At 43.2% G+C, this 17,823-nt stretch overlaps 1 protein-coding gene across 2 annotated transcripts in view; it reads left to right on the plus strand.

Annotated features, from left to right (window-relative positions):
* The window catches only part of ccdc61 (coiled-coil domain containing 61), a 36,231-nt gene that overhangs the window by 11,486 nt on the left and 6,922 nt on the right, over positions 1-17,823 (plus strand). For both annotated transcript variants that reach the window (XM_048618169.1, XM_048618168.1), the window contains exons 6-12: positions 2,742-2,958; positions 5,798-5,880; positions 6,879-7,168; positions 10,082-10,160; positions 11,435-11,571; positions 13,417-13,495; positions 15,622-15,685. In XM_048618169.1, the coding sequence (XP_048474126.1) occupies positions 2,742-2,958; positions 5,798-5,880; positions 6,879-7,168; positions 10,082-10,160; positions 11,435-11,571; positions 13,417-13,495; positions 15,622-15,685 (949 nt within the window). The remainder of the gene's footprint in view (positions 1-2,741; positions 2,959-5,797; positions 5,881-6,878; positions 7,169-10,081; positions 10,161-11,434; positions 11,572-13,416; positions 13,496-15,621; positions 15,686-17,823) is intronic.

The raw sequence follows: 17,823 nt of genomic DNA on the forward strand, positions 1-17,823 counted from the left end.
TGCTAAGATAGGGTAGGCCACCCTCCCCTATATTAGAAACAGATCAGAATTGACTACAAGACTCCTATGACTTCTTGGAATAATGATAGCACACAAACCAACAGTCACACTTTGCCAGCTACTCTCAAAGACAAAAGACCCCATACCCATAATGAGCAGGACAAATGTGATATGCAGAAGACCATGCAGCAAGTGCAAGAAGCAATACATAGGACAGGCAGGAAACTCGCCACCAGGATACACGAACACTGACTCGCAGCAAAACGGCATGACCAACTTTCCCCCGTTTCTATTCACTCCGACAAAGAAGGACATCAGTTTAACTGGGATGATGTAACTGTACTAGGACAAGCATGAGATTTCCTGGAAGCCTGGTTCTCAACCACTGGTACCATAAACAAACATGTTGAAATAGACCCCACCTACATACCACTACGGAGCAAAACGGAAACAGAACCACCTTAACAGAACTGAACAGAACAACAGCGCTTCTTCGGAGGTTAGACAGCACTGAAGATGTCACCTAGAAGGGGGACAAAATGTTTGCAAGGAAACCAGTCAGTTCGGCGAACCAACCAACAACTCCTGTCCAGGCAGCAGTTAGGAACTCCGTTGCTGTGGGTCAGGAGTCATGTGTCGATCAGACTGGCAGATTTCCTTCCCTAAAGGGCATTAGTGAACCTGATTAGGTTTTTGTGACCATTGTTACATTGGCTTTTAATTCAAGGTTTTTATTGCATTTCACGGACTGCCTTGGTAGGATTTGAACCCACGTCCCCAGAACATCAACCTGGGCCTCTGGATTACTAGTCCAGTGACACGACACCATCTTCTTGTGCCATAGTGGTAGTGTAGTGGACGTTCACCCATCTAATTCTAGTTCTGTGAGGAGAGTGGACCTGTATTCTCTAGTTTAGAAGAAATATGTGGTGATCTCCTTGAAACATAACATTCTTACAGGACTTGAGATTCAGCAAAGATGTTTCCTCTGGCTGGGGTGGGGTCCTTAAGCTAGGGATCAGTTTCAGAATAAGGAGTAGGCCACGTGGCACTGAAAGAAGAAATTTCTTCTCTCAAGTATTGCATTTTGGTACAGTGAACAAGTGTAGGGTTTACAGAATTAATGGTAGGGCCTTGGGTAGTAGTGTAGTACAGAGGGAACTGGGGGGTGGTGCTGGTACGTAATTCTTTGAAGTTTGCGTCACATATAGACAGGGTGGTTAAAAAGGAGTTTAGCATGCTTATCCTCTTTGCTCAGTCCTTTGAGTGTAGGAATTGGGAATGTTGAAGTTGTGCAGGACATTGGTGAGGCCTCTTCTGGAGCACTGTGTCCAGTTCTGATCGCTTAGTTATAGAAAGGATATTATTTAAGCTGGAGAGGGCTTAGAAGAGATTTACCAGGATGTTGTCAGGTATGGAAGGTTTGAGTTATAAAGAAAGGCTGGACAGGCTGTGACTTTTCTCACCTGAGCATAGGAGATTGAGAGGTGACCTTATAGAAGTTTACAAAATAATGAGGGATATAGATAGAGTTAATTTTGGTTATTTTCCCCCTAGGAGGGGGGTTTTCAAGACTAGGGGACACGTTTTTAAGGAGAGAGATTTTAAAAAAGACACGAGGGGTGAATTTTTTACACAGAGGGTGGTTCGCATGTGGAATGAACTTCCCGAGTAAGTGGTGGATGTGGGTACAATTACAATGTTTAAAAGACATTTGGATAAGTACGTGAATAGGAAAGGGTTGGAGGGATATGGGCCAGGAGCAGGGAGGTGGGGCTAGTTTAATTTGGGATTATGGTCGGCATGGCCTGGTTGGACCTAAGGATCTGTTTCCATGCTGTATAGCTCAATTACTTTATAAGTAAATCTTTGGAATTCTCTGCCCTTGAATGGCTGTGGAGATGCAATCATTTTGCATTTTCAAGCTAGAGAGCAATACATTTCTACATGGTAGTAATAACATCAAAGGATGACATGGGAAAGTGGTGTTGCAGTAGATGCTTAGCCCTGATATAGAATGGTGGAACAAGCTTGAGGGGCTGAATGGCCTACTCCTGCATCTGTGTTACTTTGTTTCTACAGGTTGATAATAAACCTGATGTTAGGAACATGTCTTCCTTGGGTATCTAGTTCTGGGTGGGGAATTGAACCTGGAGCTTCTGGTTCAGAGGTGGGGGAAACATTACCTACTGTGCCATTAGATCTCTGTGGAACACTACAAGACCCTTCTAACTAGTCTGGAGAAAACTTCCTTAACTGCTACTCTGTGCTGCCTCCTGTCCGACCAATCTTTTAATTCGGTTTTCTATCCTCTCCCTAACCTGTTTAAGAGGTGCCATCTTTTGAATGAAGCATTAAACCAAAGTGAACGTATAAGATCCCACTGCATTATTATAAAAAGAGCAGTGGGATCTTCCAATATCCATCCGTCAAACAACATGAGGAGAACCCAGATTTATTGGTCATTTAACCCATTGCTATTTATGGGATCTTTTTGGGCTGCCTTCTGCTTTCTTGCAGCATAAGAGTGATCATTTTTATTTTAAATCATCGGCTCAGGATGGCCCAGAGGTTGTGGAAAGCGCCACAAAATGTCTGTGCAACCCCCTTTAGTGCCAGCTAGCATGTACCTTTTGGGCTGAATGGCCTGCTCCTGTGCCCTCTCCAGCGACCATTGGGGAAAAAATGCACCGTGGCAGAAAATAATGCAGTCCATCCTCTGTGTGCATGCCTCCCATCAGGTTCGAGAAGCTGCTGCAGGAGAAACAGGAGCTAGAAGTCATGATTCTGCAGCTGCAGGAGCAGATGAAACTGTCTGGCACTGCGTCTGTAGCCAAAGAGGTAAAAATACTCAAAAAGATCATTCAGAGCCTGGAGGAGGAGCTGATGAAGGAGAAAACAAAAAATCAGAGAGCAGCAAATAAACGGAACCAAGAATACCGGCAAGTCTTGGATGAGGTGAGGTTTGAGATGGTCAAGCCTTTTGTATTAAATCTTGATGTTACAGAGCCTTGTGTGTGGTAGTAATCTTTTCAGTTTTTTTTTGTTTCAGTCCTGACAACAAGACAAAAAGCTTCAATTTTGGGTCACAATCTAGCAGTGTTTCAGTACAGCACAATTACACGTTTTAGCAGTAAGTAAGCAAACTGGCAGCTGTCTAGAAATTGAGATTTACTACTTGCTAAATTTTTTTAGTTGATTGAAGAATCTTGGACTGGAGGCAAAAGTTTGCCACCATTACCCCTCTCCACTAAATGTCACTCCGTCACCTCTCTAAAACACTGGGTCAGCTTTGACACTGAGTTGCTGTGGCCCTTTCTGGGAACCACACATTAGAAAGGATGTGAAGGTCTTTGAGAGGGTGCAGAAAAGATTCATGAGTAATTCCAGAGATGAGGAACAGCAGTTACACGGATAGATTGGAGAAGGTGGGGCTGAACTTCTTGGAAAGGAGAAGATTGGGAGGGGATTTGTCTAAAATCATGAAGTGTCTGGACCGAGCAGATAGGGAGAAACAGTTCTTAATCCTGTGGTAGAAAGATAGAGAATCAGATGGCATCAGTTTATAGCGATTGACAAAAAAGCAATGGTGCCTTGAGGAAAATCATTTTCACACAGCAAGTGATTCGGATCTAGCATGTGTTGCCTGAGCATGTGGTAGAGACCAAATCAATCATCCCTTTCAAAAGGGAATTGGATCATTATCTGAGGAGAAATATTTTGCAGGGTTACAAGGAAAAGCGGGAGTGGCACTGGGTGAATTTTTGCAGAGAGCTGGCACAGACACCGTGGGCTGAATGGTCTCTTTCTGTGCTGTGTGACCATTGGAGGAGATTCACCTTTCATGATAACCTGACAAACCTATACAGGGGAGGTAGAAATACACAGCAGGATTTGCCTTGCGTGATGTTTACTACAATGAGAATGCAGCAAAATCTTGGTGCAACTGTTTCATGTCATTTGATCTACTTATTTAGTGAATAAAACTCCCCAAAGCCAAGCGATGGCCTCATCATTTGACGTTAAAATGATGACTCTACAGGTGACTCCTCAGAATTGTGCAGTCTTCTTTGTTTCTCCACAAATGCATAACAGGTTAGTACTGACACTCCAGCGATGGATTTGGCTGCTCAGGGGCCTTTGACTCGACCTGAACCTAGAGTCATAAAGTCATACAGCATAGAAAAGGATCCTTCAGTCCAACTCGTCTATGCTGACCAGATATCCTAAATTCATCTAGTCTCATTTGGCCCATATCTCTCTAAACCCTTCCTATTCATGTACCCATCCAGATGCCTTTTTAAATGTTGTAATTGAACCAGCCTCCACCTCCTCTGGCAGCTTATTCCATACACACACCACCCTCTGTGTGAAAACGTTCCCCCTCTTAGGTCCTTTTTAAATCTTTCCCCTCTCACCTTAAACCCATGCCCTCCAGTTTTGAACTCCCTTACTCTGGGGAAAAGACTTTGGCTATTCACCCTACCTTAGCCCCTCATGATTTTATAAACTTTTATAAGGTCGCCCCTCAGCTTCTGATGCTCCAGTGAGAATAGCCTCAGTCTATTTTAGCAAGGGCCATTCTTGCCAGCCACGTGACTGATGATGTTTGTCGTAGGGAACTTGGTGACTTCCCATCTTTCCCATCTTTCCCATTCCTTGAAAGATGTCTGCTGGTAAATCTTACTCCAGCAGGTTCATCCACAAGGAGTGCTGTGCTGGCAAGTGAGGAAGTGGTTAGCTCAGATCAGCTAGCCAATATTTAAACTCTGTTTACACATCCTCCAACTTAATTTTGCTTCTCTTGATTGCTTTCAATACCCCTGGTGGTGATTGTCTTTTAAAAGAAGTTGATATGGAATGTGGTTGACACTAGCAAGACCAACGTTTACTACCCATCCCTAATTGTCCTCAACAGAGATGATGCTCTGTCGCCTTGGACTGCTCCATTCTGTGCGGGGGTGTAGAAACATTCATGGCACCGTTCAGCTTTAGACACAGTTGTGAGTCAGAGGTGCTTCTAATACTTTTGTTTTTTTTGAAAAGTAAATTTTGTGAATACTTGTGAACTCTTTCACACCCCCCTCCCAATTTTGACTTCTGTGGTGGACATTTAGCAGGGTATAACTGTAAGTTGTCATGTAACGGTGTGTTTTGATGTTGGATGCAGACAGGTAATACCAAAGTAGACAGTACTGAATAAAACTAAGTAATACTACGCAAAACTAAAGATTTTTTAAAAGAAAAGACACTGATGGATAAGCAGGGCAGTACTGTTCTGAAAGCCTTGTTCATCTCTAGTGGTAGGGATTTGGTGCCCCTTCCTATTCAGTATTACATCTTGTCTGATCAGTGTGTTGAGTTCTGTGGTGTTATCATTCTACAGAAGTTAGAATTTAACAGTGCTGCTGCCAGCTCTTTGGTTAAACTGTCCATTTAGTTTCATACCTGTGTTCTTTCAAGTATTCATCCAGTTCTCATTTAATAATAACTTTCAAAAACAAAAGTGCTTAAACCATTCAGACAACGTGTTCCAGATCGCAGCAATTCGCTCCATAATTTTCTTTTCTCCCTCTGGTTCTTTTTGCTGATTGTCTTCAACCGCTGTACTTTTTATTACTGACCCTGATGCCACTACAATCCGTTTCTTCTATTTCACTCTCATCAAAATCCTTCCCGCTATATCAAATGTTCTCTTCACTTTCTCTGCTGGAAGGAGAACAACCCCAGCCTTCTCCAGTCCTCTTGTACAGTGGAATAATTGTTTCTTTTTTCTTTACTTTTTAAAAAATTTCAGCTGGAAGACGTAAAGGCTTCAGAACGGAAACTGAAGGTGCGAATGAAGAACCTGACAACTGAGCTGAATTTGTATAAAAGGGGGTGAGTTCTTGCCAGAATGTCCTCATACCTGCAGAATATCACTGCCTGCTCATTTGTGAGGCTGCACCAAATTAACTCAAACCTGCTGAGACATTTATTCTCCAAATTCAAGACTAAGGAGGGCCAAACCATCCAATGACCCTGTTGTGCTGTGGCAACTGGGTGAGGACAACCTGATGAATTAAAGCATATTACTAAGCAGAGGTTAAAAAACTAGCAAGTATTCCCCTAGTAGCTGCCTTTTATAATTAATGAGGAGGCTCCCTTATGCTTGGCTGTAATACTGAAATGAATGTGTAACTTGCAAGCAAAAGCACTGCTCAACCCTGTTCATGTTTGGAGTAGTGGGCAATGCCGCTAGACTGACAATTCAGAGGCCCATACTTTAACCCAAGTGGGCATAGGTTCAAATCCAGGAGGTTCAGGACTCTCCAGCTTCCTTGACTCTGAGGAAAGTCTCCAACTCTGGAGTTAATCTGAGATTTCAGTTAGATCAGACCTACTTATTTGAACAGTTACCCAAGAGATGTTCGACAGGTTTAGGTTTGTTTCTAACTCCTGGGCAACTCTGGAACTGACACCTGCCCCCCACAATCAGTCACATGGCCCTCCTCTCCCAGCTGGTTTGACAGGTTGGATTAAATACTCCATATGTGTTGTCAATTTCCTAATCTTAAAAATCGTTCTGTCTTGAATTTCAATGTCGCATTTGAAATAATATCTTGTTATTTACTTAATGTATAAACTATCCCAACTGGAATCTGATTTTAGACATCCACGCTCCCAATCCTCATGATGGAATTCTCCTGTAACCGCTCAGCCTTCTATCAGTAATTTCTACTGTGCAGTTCTACGTGTAGCCGCTCCTGTAAAACACCTTGGGATCTTTTTTTGTTAGATTTCAATCTTCCCATTGTACAGTTTAAAATATTGCCCCTTCTTTTCCCAGTTCTTCACAACTTGCCAATCTAATTTTCTTGCTTTTTTCTCACTTTTAGTCGCTTGACTCCAGTGGGACCCTCTCCACAAAACCGATCAAATTTAAATCTCAGCTCCGGCCGCCGTTCTCAGACGAGGACAGACTCAGCCGGCAGAGTTCGGGACGACAGTCATTTGGCCTCACGGGAAAGAAGCAAACAGTGGTCAGGGTCCCGAGAGAGGGAAAGATCCACATCCAGAGAGAGAAGTGGCCAATGGTCATCGTTTCGAGAGAGGGAACGGTCTTCCTCTAGAGAGAGCCAGCAAGGAAATCGTTGCCGTATCCCCAGACTGTCGCCTTCCCCAGCAGGTACAGCTTCTCACAAAAGAGAAAACAATTGTGACTTCACGTGAGGACTGTTCAATAGTGCAGCATGGACATGGGCCACTCGGTCTAGGACCAGAGGGCATAATCTTAGAGTAAAAGGGTGCACATTTCAGACAGATGTGGATGAATATTTTCTGGGTATAGTGGATTTGAAATTCTTTATTACAGAGACTGGGTCATTAAGCATATTCAAAGCTGAGGTAGACAGGATTTTCCATCAGTTACAGAATTGAGGGTTGTGGGGATAAGGCAGAAAAATGGAGTTGAAGATTATTGGCCATGGTCTGCTGAATGATTGATTGAGCAGATTCAATGGGCTGAATGGTCTACTTCTATGTTTTATGAGTCAAATAAGTCAGCGCTGGCTTTTCCAAAGAGCAATCCTGTCCATTTTGCTCCCCCTTTTCCTCCTTACTTTTGAATATTTGTTTAGGTTCTTCTGAAAATTACTATGGAATCAGTATCCAATGCAGCACATGCCATATCCTAATCATTAAAAAAAAATCTTTACCTCATGTTACTTCCGGTTCTTTTGCTCAGCCAGTCTCTTAAATCTGTTATCTTTGTCTGGCAATCCCTCTTCAGCCTTTGGAAACTGCTTCCCTTTATTTACTCAGTATAAACTCATGAATTCATGTGCCTTGAAGAAATATCCTTCTTGACTTTCTCTGCTCAAAAGAGAAATCTCCAGCTTCTCTAGTCTTTCCCCATAAATGTAACCCCTCATCCCTAACAGCACTCTGAATCTTTATTTACTTAGTTGGGCGTTGCATTAGCATCTTCTTTGTGCCGTCTTGGCAAGGCAGCCTTTGAGCTTATGATTGTTCACGTGGGTGTCTACAGTATCATTTTGGGCATCCTGTGTCTGTATCACCCATTTCCTGACACCAGGCATGTAGAGTCATACAGCACTGAAACAGCCCTTCAATCAAATCGGTCTATGCTGACTGTAATCCCAAACTAAACTAGTTCCACCTGCCTGGACTTGGCCCACATCCCTCTAAATATTTCTGATTCATGTACTTGTCCAAATGTGTTTTAAATGTTCTAATTGTACCAACATCACCATTTCTGTTCATTCCACACACAAACCACTGTGTGTGTGTGTGTGTGTGTGTGTGTGTGTGTGTGGGGTGGGGTGGAGGCTGCCCTTTGCGTCTTTTTAAATCTTTCTCCTCTCATCCTAAAAATATGCCCCCGTCTTGAAATCCCCCACCCTAGGGAAAAGACACCTGCCATTCACCTTATCTATACCCCTCATGATTTTATAAACTTCTATAAGGTCACCCCTCAATCTCCTATGCGCCAGTCAAAAAAGTCCAAGCCTATACAGTCTCTCTTAACTCAAACCCTCCATTCCTGGCAAAATCCTGGTAAATCTTTTCTGAACCCGCTCCAGCTTAATAACACCTTTCCTATAACAGGGTGACCAGAACTGGGCACAGTATTCCAGAAGAGTAAGATCAGAGCTGGGTGAGAAATCATGGGCCTTGGTACTGCTTCTGTTTCTGGTCCCCTTTTATACCCAATCCCACCTCCACCCTTAACATTTAGTGCCTTCTTAAAGCACTTTGTGTCCTTTAAAATATAATAGAACAGCACTCATTTATGCAGTTACTTAGTAACAATACCTCGTCTATTTGAGTTGACCAGTGGTGTATTTGGACTCTTTCAAAATCAGAATTTGAAGAATTCATCATTTTTCCGCAATCAACACTCCATTAGACATAAAGCCACAATACACAAGGAAAGCATAACTTTACCAGAAACCATGGTGTTTAAATTGGCACAAGCCGACAGGCAGAATAAGTTAGCAATAAAAAATTGTTTTTTTCCAAAATAACTGACACTTTGACACGAAAAAAACCATCGCCCTAAACCCATCTTGCACAGAGTAGTGAGTTCACAGCTAATGTATTTCTGTTGCATATGCAATGAGCTGGAACATTTTAATCTGCTAGTTGCCATCCTATTTGCTGCATCACAGATTTGAAGTAACAATTAACTGTTCATTACAATATCATTCACTATATTTGCCCCATTATAGTATCTTCTGAACTTTGCAGCCTTAAGCGAGAGATTCCACATTCCTTTTCAATGAATTTATTATCTGTGATTTTTTTTTTTTTTTTAATTTTTCTCCCTCCCAGTTAGTTGAGTATTTCTTTGTTCTCCATATTCAAACCGTTGTCTGTCTTTTTGCAGTCAGCTGTTTTACCCTACCCCCTGCCCCAATCTGTATCTGTATCTGTATCTGTCTTCTTTCCCTGCCCACTGCACTCATGAACCTTGTAGATTCTGTTATGGGGATGACCTTGCTTTGATTGATCACCATTTGGGAAAGAGGGCAATTCTGCCCCAGCCTAGGTCCCACTGAAAGCACATGCCTGGTCATTGGAACTACAGGCAACACTTGCCCATCCTAATTGCTGTTGGACTAAGTCACTTGCTAGGGCTATTTCAGAGGGCAGTTATGAGTCACCACATTGTTGTAGATCTGAATTCAGATGCCAGCCAGATCGGGTAAGGATGGCAGATCTCCTTCCCCAACATTAGTGAACCAGATGGGCTTTTATTTCAATTGCTAATTCTGTTTACTATTACTGAGACCAGCCTTCAACTCAGCTTTATTAATTAAAGTGAAGTTCTACTGTGGTGGGATTTGAACCTGTGTACCCAGTTAATCTGGGCCTCTAGTTTACACGTCCAGTGTAAGTACCACCATCACTGTCTCAATGTTGCCATGTGGTTTTAGAATTTAGATGGGGAATCAACTAAGCAACTAAACAACTCCAAAACCACTGCATTCGGATGCTTGATGCTGTTCCTGAACAGTGCTTAATTAACAGGTTGTAGTCAAACTGTTTTCGTTCTCATGAGCTTTATTCTCCTCAGGAACCAGACAACCCCGTTTTGATCCCACTGCATATGTACACAACAAGGAACAGAAGCAGAAGGAGACAGAGCAGAGAAAGTAAGTTATTAAAAGGCAAAATTTGAAAATAAAAATATTGGAGGCTCATTGAATAACATGAACTTAGTCTTTGCGTTGCAGCTTGCAGAGAGTCCGGGTGAGTGAAACCACCTTTTACTGCTGTAGTGATGTGTAAATATACATGCGTTCTGTGTTTTTGTCTCACTGCGCTTGTGTGAAGATGCCCAGTACCATCAGCATGACTCTGGAAAAAGATGGTCTGATGCAGTTGGTAGTGCATAGTGCCTGGGATTGTAATGGTTGGACTGTGTAGAAAGAAGTTGAGAGGAAGATAACAGCTTTCGAAATCTGGATGTGGCCAAGGATGCACTGAATTAGATGAATGGACAGAAAGACCGACAAGTGGGTTAAATCAAGAATGAAAGTTCAGGAATCAGAAGTAAAGTTTGAGAGAGAGAGAGAGAGGGGTATCCATGTATGGACATTGGGCATAAAAGCCTGGCAACTTTTGAAGCAGAAATTGAAGGTAAAAAGAGAAGGGGAAGAAGTCAACTTGGATGGCTGGATAACATTGAGACGTGCACTCGGGTGTGAAGAAAGCCCATTAAGAAACGAGGTGATGCTACTGGTATTGAATGAATGTATTTGGCAAACCTCCAGCCAGGTTAGTTCAGGCTCTGAGAGGAACCCAGGGAGGGACTCAACTTTAATGTGGATGTTCTTAGCATTTCTTAGTCTGTGGTTACCACTATTGCACAAATCTACCATCAAACTCTATCCCCTCTGCAATCCTGATGGGTTGCAGCAAGTTAAGGGTTAAATTTAATGACAAATTGGGAAAAATCAGCTTCATATTTTCTTGCAAAATGCTCGATTGCTGGCATCCCAAATACAGGGAAGTACTGGAGGCCAAGCACCATGTGTGGAGAGAGGAACAGTCAGTATTTGCAGGTTTTCCCAGAAGTGAGGTGTTGTTTGAAGGACAGACATTGTCTTGGCCAATGGTGAGAACTCCCCTTCTCTTCAAAATAGTTGTTGTGTCAGATTTTACATTGAACCGAGAGGGAAACTGAGGACATGGTTTCTCGTTTCATCAAAAAATACTGGTGCCTCTGACAATGCAGCACGGCCTAAATAGTGTACAACGATGGTCAGCATGGATCTCGTGCTGCAGTCACTGTTTATGGGCCTGAGTTTCATGGCTGAGCTGTGAGTGTGCTGAGGCTTATGCAGTAAGATACTTAAGCTGATCTTCATGCTTATTGTGACACACATGCTCATTCTGCCTCGCCCTCACCCCCCATCCCCCGCAGCTTGAGGAAGATCTACAGGGGCATGAACCTCCTGACCAGTGAGGAACGAGGAAGGCCGAAATCCAAGAACTGCTCCCGTGAAGGCAGCGCCAGCAAAGTACAAACCAGTAGTCACAGCCGTGGACGGAGCTCATCGGGTAAGGGTATGGGCTGATCTTGAAAAGCAGATAAAGTTGGTTCTCCCTTACAATGAGCCTGAACAGAATGTCAGGGGATTTTTCTAAAACCAATTTGACTAAATTCCAGGGGACTAAATTGACAAGAACATGTTAGAAATTCTGTTAACTTGTGTGAAAATGTTGGAAAGACTAAGAAATCTCTTCGCCTGCCAGCACCTCCCCCACCTCCCCACCCCGAATTCTCATCTTATGAAGTTTTGATGATGTTTTTAACAGGCTGCCTCAAATTGATCAATAAAAGTGAGAACTGGACAGAAACAGCATGTGGTTAATTACAGTAAAGGCTGGAAATCACTAGAATTTTCATCAGGGATACAAGTAGATCTTGGGTGTACCATGAGGATCCTTGTCTGAACCTCTTGGGACCATAAGATATAGGTGAATTGGAGAATTAGGCCATTCAGCCCACTGAGTCTCCTCCACCATTCAATCATGCCTGATCCCATTCTCCTGCCTTCTGCCTGTAACTCTTGATCCCCTTACTATTCACGAACCTATCGAATTCTGTCTTAAATACACTGACTTTGCAACAGAGGGCTGGGTAGGCCATGGGTTCCACAGATTCTCCACCCTCTAGCTGAAGAAATTCTGCCTCATTACAGTACAGTTCTAAAGGGTTGTCCCTTTGTTCTGAGGCTGTGCCTCAGGTCCTTGTCTCTCTCTTACTAGCAGAAACAACTTCTCCATCTCCACTCTATCCAGGTCCGTCAGTATTCTGTAAGTTTCAATCAGAGATTCCTCCCACCGCCACCAACACCCCAACCAAAAATCCTTTTAAACTCCATTGAATCCAGACGCAGAGTCCTCAATCCCCAGGATCGTTCTTGTAAACCCCTTCTGGCGGCCATCACCGCTAACCAAACACTTATCACCCTCACTCAATCTGACCAGAACCTTATACAGCCTCAGCAGTATGGCCCTGTTCTTGTGTTCTAGCCTAGCTTGTGGAGTTTGTCTGAGTCCAGTGCTTGCAGCATAAATTATTTGGATAATAAACTGATGACCAGTTTGTCAAAGTTGCTGATGGCCCTAAAGTAAACATAACAGCTGAGTCTGAGAATACAGATGACAACATGTGAGGAACGATGAGAGAATGTTAAGCTCTTTGACGGGAGCTATTAAAGGCACCTAATAGATGTAGGGGAAATATTAAATTGGTTGGAGGAAAACCACCCAAGATTATTACTACCAAACCAAAGGAGGGAGCAGTAATCTGCTAGGTCTTGTGTTGCCCTGCTATAGGAAGGATGTTATTAAACTGGAAGAGGGGCAAAAATAATTTACAAAGGTGTTATTGAGACTGGAGGGTTTGAGTTAGAAGGAGAAGTTGATAGGCTGGGATGTTTTTCCCTGGTGCGTAGAAGGCTGAGGTGTGATTAAAAATCATGAGAGGCATTGATAAGGTGAACAGCCAAGGCCTTTTCTCCAGGGTAGGGGAGTTCAAAACTAGGGGGGCAGAAGTTTAAGGTGAGAGGGGAAAGATTTAAAAGGGACCTAAGGCGCAACGTTTTCACACAGAGGGTGGTATGTGTATGGAATGAGCTGCCAGAGGAAGTGCTAGAGATTAGTGCAATTACAACATTTTAAAAGGCATCTGGACTGGAAAAGTTTAGATGAATATGGGCCAAACGCAGGCAAATGGAAATAGTTCAGTTTAGGAACCCTGGTTGGCATGGATGAGTAGGGCCGAAGAGTCTGTTTCTGCGCTGTATGACACTGTTGTCCCTTCTGTGCCTCTCCGGTTCAGGAGTAGGTTGTGGCTCCTGTGATGTTACTGATCTTGCTATATCTCCTCTTGTATAGCGGAATTTCACCGGAGCAGATTCTCCTCGGCAAGCTCACTCAGTGATTTTGAAGATAGCAGAGGACATGCCAAGTCCAGGTAGATATTTTGACTCTGGAGTAGCCAGTGTTGTCACTGGCTTTGTTTAATGAATTGATTTTCAAGTTCTGTATGTTGTTTGTGAGATCTCTAAATTGATTTGCTCCTACCACCAGCAATCAGTGTAAGATCGCTGTGCAGGGAACCTGCTGTCTCATTAGAAAGAGATGGTTGTGGATGAGTTTAACCCAAGGTCACCATGACTCGGGCGAAGTAAGAAGAACGAACCTTCGTGCTGACCTCAGCCAACATAGAAATCAAATCTGTACTTTTGTCATTGCTTTTCATCACAAACTCATGAGAAAGAGGAACAGGGATTGGCCATTTCACCACTCCACTCCAGCTTGCTTTGTCATTTAACAACATTATGGCAGATCTAACTGTGGCCTCAACTCCATTTTCCTGCCTGTCCTTTGTTGGTCTTCAGTTAGAGATTAGTCTGAGCTGAATTAGACAATATTCGTAAATCCAGCCTCCACAGCTCTCTTTGCTCTAGATGAGAATTCCATAAAGGGAAGGCAATGGCCTTGTGGTATTATCCCTACATCATTAATCCAAAGACCCAGGGAATGTGCTGGGCACCTGGGTTCAAATCTCGCCACAGCAGATGGTGGAATTTGAATTCAATAAAATTCTGGAATTAAGAATCTAATTATGACCGTGAATCCGTTGTTGATGGTCAGGAAAAGCCCATGTGGTTCACTACTGTCCTTTAGGGAAGGAAACTGCTGTCCTTACCTGGTCTGGCCTACATGTGACTACAGGTCCACGGCAATATGGTTGATTCTCAACTGCCTTCTGGGCAATTAGGGATAGGCACTAGATGCTGGCCTAGCCAGCGACGCCCTTGTCCTGTGAATGAATTTAAAAACAAAACTAACAACCCCCTGAGAGAAGAGGACTATTTTCATTTTATACAGGAGACTCCTTATTTTTAAAGTGTAGATATTTGCCATGAGAAATCATTCTCTCCATCTACCTGTTGAGTTCAGTAAGTTCAGCTCTCATCCAAATACCAACACAGCTTGATCTCTCATCTCTCACCAACCCCTGGCAGGACTGGTTTAGTGTTCCAGTCTGTGTTACCCTTCTGACAATGGTACAAGGTCTAAATAAAAACTCTGCACAGCTCATGTTGTGAGGATAAGACTTGCTCTTCAGATAGTGGCAGAGGCATCTCCTGTGTCTACCTGAGCAAGCATGCAGGGCCTCCGTTCGATCTCGCATCTGAAAGATGACGCTTCTAGTCATGTCAGAGATAGTAAGAACTGCCGATGCTGGAGTCCGAGATAACACTGTGTGGAGCTGGAGGAACACAGCAGGCCAGGCAGCATCAGAGGAGCAGGAAAGCTGACATTTCGGTTGGGACCCTTTTTCAGAAATGGGGGAGGGGGAAGGGAGCTCTGAAATAAATAGAGAGGAGGGGCCACCTCCTAAACCTAGCAACTTGGAAACAGGAGCATTCCAGTTACAAAGATGCACTGTACTGACTGACCAGCTTTTGATTTGTGGTCCCAGATATTGTTGAAACATTAACCACAATCAGAAGTCTGTAGTGAGACAGCAGTATCCCAGCGGTTGTCAGGCATCTCACTTTGTTACAAGTAACTTTTTCCTCTTCTTTCAACCTCAAGAAAACTTAAGCTGTGTTCTAAAATTCTATAAGACATTCTAAAACTTGCACATGTAAATTGAATCTGTATTTTAATAACAAAATTGCAGGACAAGAGCAGGAGAATAGAACTAACATGTTTGCTTGGTCAGAAAGTTCAGGCACAATAATTTAGTTAATGGCCCTTGTATTTGAGGTGCCTTGTGTCAGATTCCAGGTTTGTCTGTTCTGGACCTGAAATGTTAACTCTACTTTCTCTCCACAGATGCTGCCAGACCTGCTGAGTTTTTTTCAGCAATTTCTGTTTTTGGTCTAGGTTTGTATAGTTCACTTATCGGTCCTGATTTATTTGACCACGCAGTGTAATTTAAGTTGCACACTGCAGAGATCAGGATGTGGTGGATTTAATCACTTGCTCTTGTTGAGACTTTGCTAAAGCATGCAGCAGTCTCTAACCAGCTTTGGAGAATAATGTTCTTTTTATTTTTCCCCTCGCTCCCCATTCTAATAACAGATTGCAGAGAGGCAGAAAACCTAAACGGCCATTGGGTTTGGCATCCTGGAGCAGTCCGAACTTGGTGAGTAGATTCCTGATCAACGGAAAGCCAGAACCCCACAAGTCATATTCCCACTAACTTTTAGCACAATTTTGCTTTGCACCCTGTCCTCCAATCAATCCATCCTCTTCCAAGAATCATAGAATCCCTACAGTGTGCAAGCAGACCATTCAGCCCATCGGGTCCATGTCGACCCTCCAAAGAGCATCCCCTACCCCATCCAGGCATTTCCTACTCCAGACACCATGGGTAATTTAGCACAGCCAATCCACCTACGCTGCACATCTTTGGACTGTGGGAGGAAACCCACACAGACACGGGGAGAATGTACAAACTCCACATACAGTCGTCCGAGGGTGGAATCGAACCTGGTTCCCTGGTGCAGTGAAGCAGCAGTGCCAACTACTGAGCCACAATATGCTGCTGAAAACAGCTTTTATTGTCTAGGATAATATCTTTTCTAGAGGTTAAATTTCACAGCAGATAAGAGAGGTTTGCAGTTATATAGCACCTTTCACAATCTTAGGACGTTCCAATGTACCTGATCAGTTGTAAAGTTGGAAGTGCTGTCACGACTGTAATGTAAGGAACAAGGTTCACAGTAAACTCCCACAAGCAGTGAAGTGCTAATGACCATTTAACTTCCTTTTACAGTGGTTTAATTGAGGTATAGGGTGCTGTTTTTTTTTTGAGAGGCATTGTTATAAATTCGATCTCCTTCCCTGTGCCATTCCTTTCTTATCTTTACGTTTAGATTTAGACTTTATTGATACATGTACTGGTTAAGCTACTTTTGGAATACTGCATTCAGTTCTGGCCTCCCTGCTATAGGAAGGATGTTGTGAAACCTGAAAGGTTGCAGAAAAGATTTACAAGGACATTGCCAGGGTTGGATGGTTTGAGCTATAGGGAGAGGCTGAATAGACTGGAGCTATTTTCCCTGGAGCATCGGAGGTTGATAGAAGTTTATATAATCACGAGGGACAATGGATACGGTGAATAGCCATGGTCTTTTTCCCAGGGTAGGGGAGTCCAAAAGCAGAAGGCGTAGGTTTAAGTTGAGAGGGGAAAGATGTAAAAGGGACCTGAGAGGCAACTTTTTCATGCAGAGTGTGGTGCGTGTATGGAATGAATTGCCAAAGGAAGTGCGGAGGCTGGTACTATTACCACACTTTAAGGGCATTTAGATGGGTATATGAATAGGAAGGGTTTAGACAGACATAGGCCAAATGCTGGCAAACAAGACTAGGTTAATTTAGGATATTTGGTCAACGTGGACAAGTTGGACCAAAGGGTCTGTTTCATTGCTGTACTACTCTGGCTCTACTCCAGTAGAAGAGTACAGTGAAAAATTTTCAGTGTCGCCACACTGCTCCATCTTGGGCACAAGTACATTGGTACAAAAACTTAACAACAAGGTAGAAAGAAATAAACGCTGGCCCAGCCAGCGACACCCATGTCCCACAAATGAATGAAAGAAAAATTACAGTCCTTCTTAGCATCGAGTCAAACAAAAAAAGCTAAAAGTTTGACCATTGCAGTTTTTCTTAAATGCTTAGCCATGCTGGCACCACACTCGCTATAAGGGCTCGATCTCCATTTTGGCACACTTTTTCCTACACTAGCTCAATCTTCCCTGCTCTCGTCATCACTGCAGATGTTGGAGGTACCTCCATCCTGCGTTGGGCTCACTCCTGGGATCTCGGACCACCAAAGTCCTGATCCTAAAGTTTTAACGATTGGGAAATGAATGGGAGTGTGCTGCCTGAAGGTTGGTGGAAACTGATTCAATTTTAACGTTTTAAAGGGGAAGTGAATAAATGCAAGTATGTTCCCTCAAAGCTGGCTGTCTGTGAGCCCAAGTTATCTGAAATTGAACATTCATAGAACATCCCTTAGTAATTATTTTTTACTCAATTGTAACAAATTTAAGTGGACAGTTCAGTTTGCTGTGGGTGGCAGACAGCATGTAATCTGTCATTGCAGCAGTCATTTTCCTCGCTCTAGCTGCACAAAGTACCTGAGCCAGAATCCAAAGTCTGACATAGCCTTGGTCCCGAGATGGCAGATTTCGAGAGAGCACTGGTGCTTGAAAGGAAAGAATCTGCAGACTGGAAAGGAAAGGGAACTAGGGCTAATTGGATAGAACTGGAGAGAGA

The sequence above is a fragment of the Rhincodon typus genome, chromosome 39 (assembly GCF_021869965.1).
Source record: "Rhincodon typus isolate 14 chromosome 39, sRhiTyp1.1, whole genome shotgun sequence".
NCBI lineage: Eukaryota > Metazoa > Chordata > Chondrichthyes > Orectolobiformes > Rhincodontidae > Rhincodon > Rhincodon typus.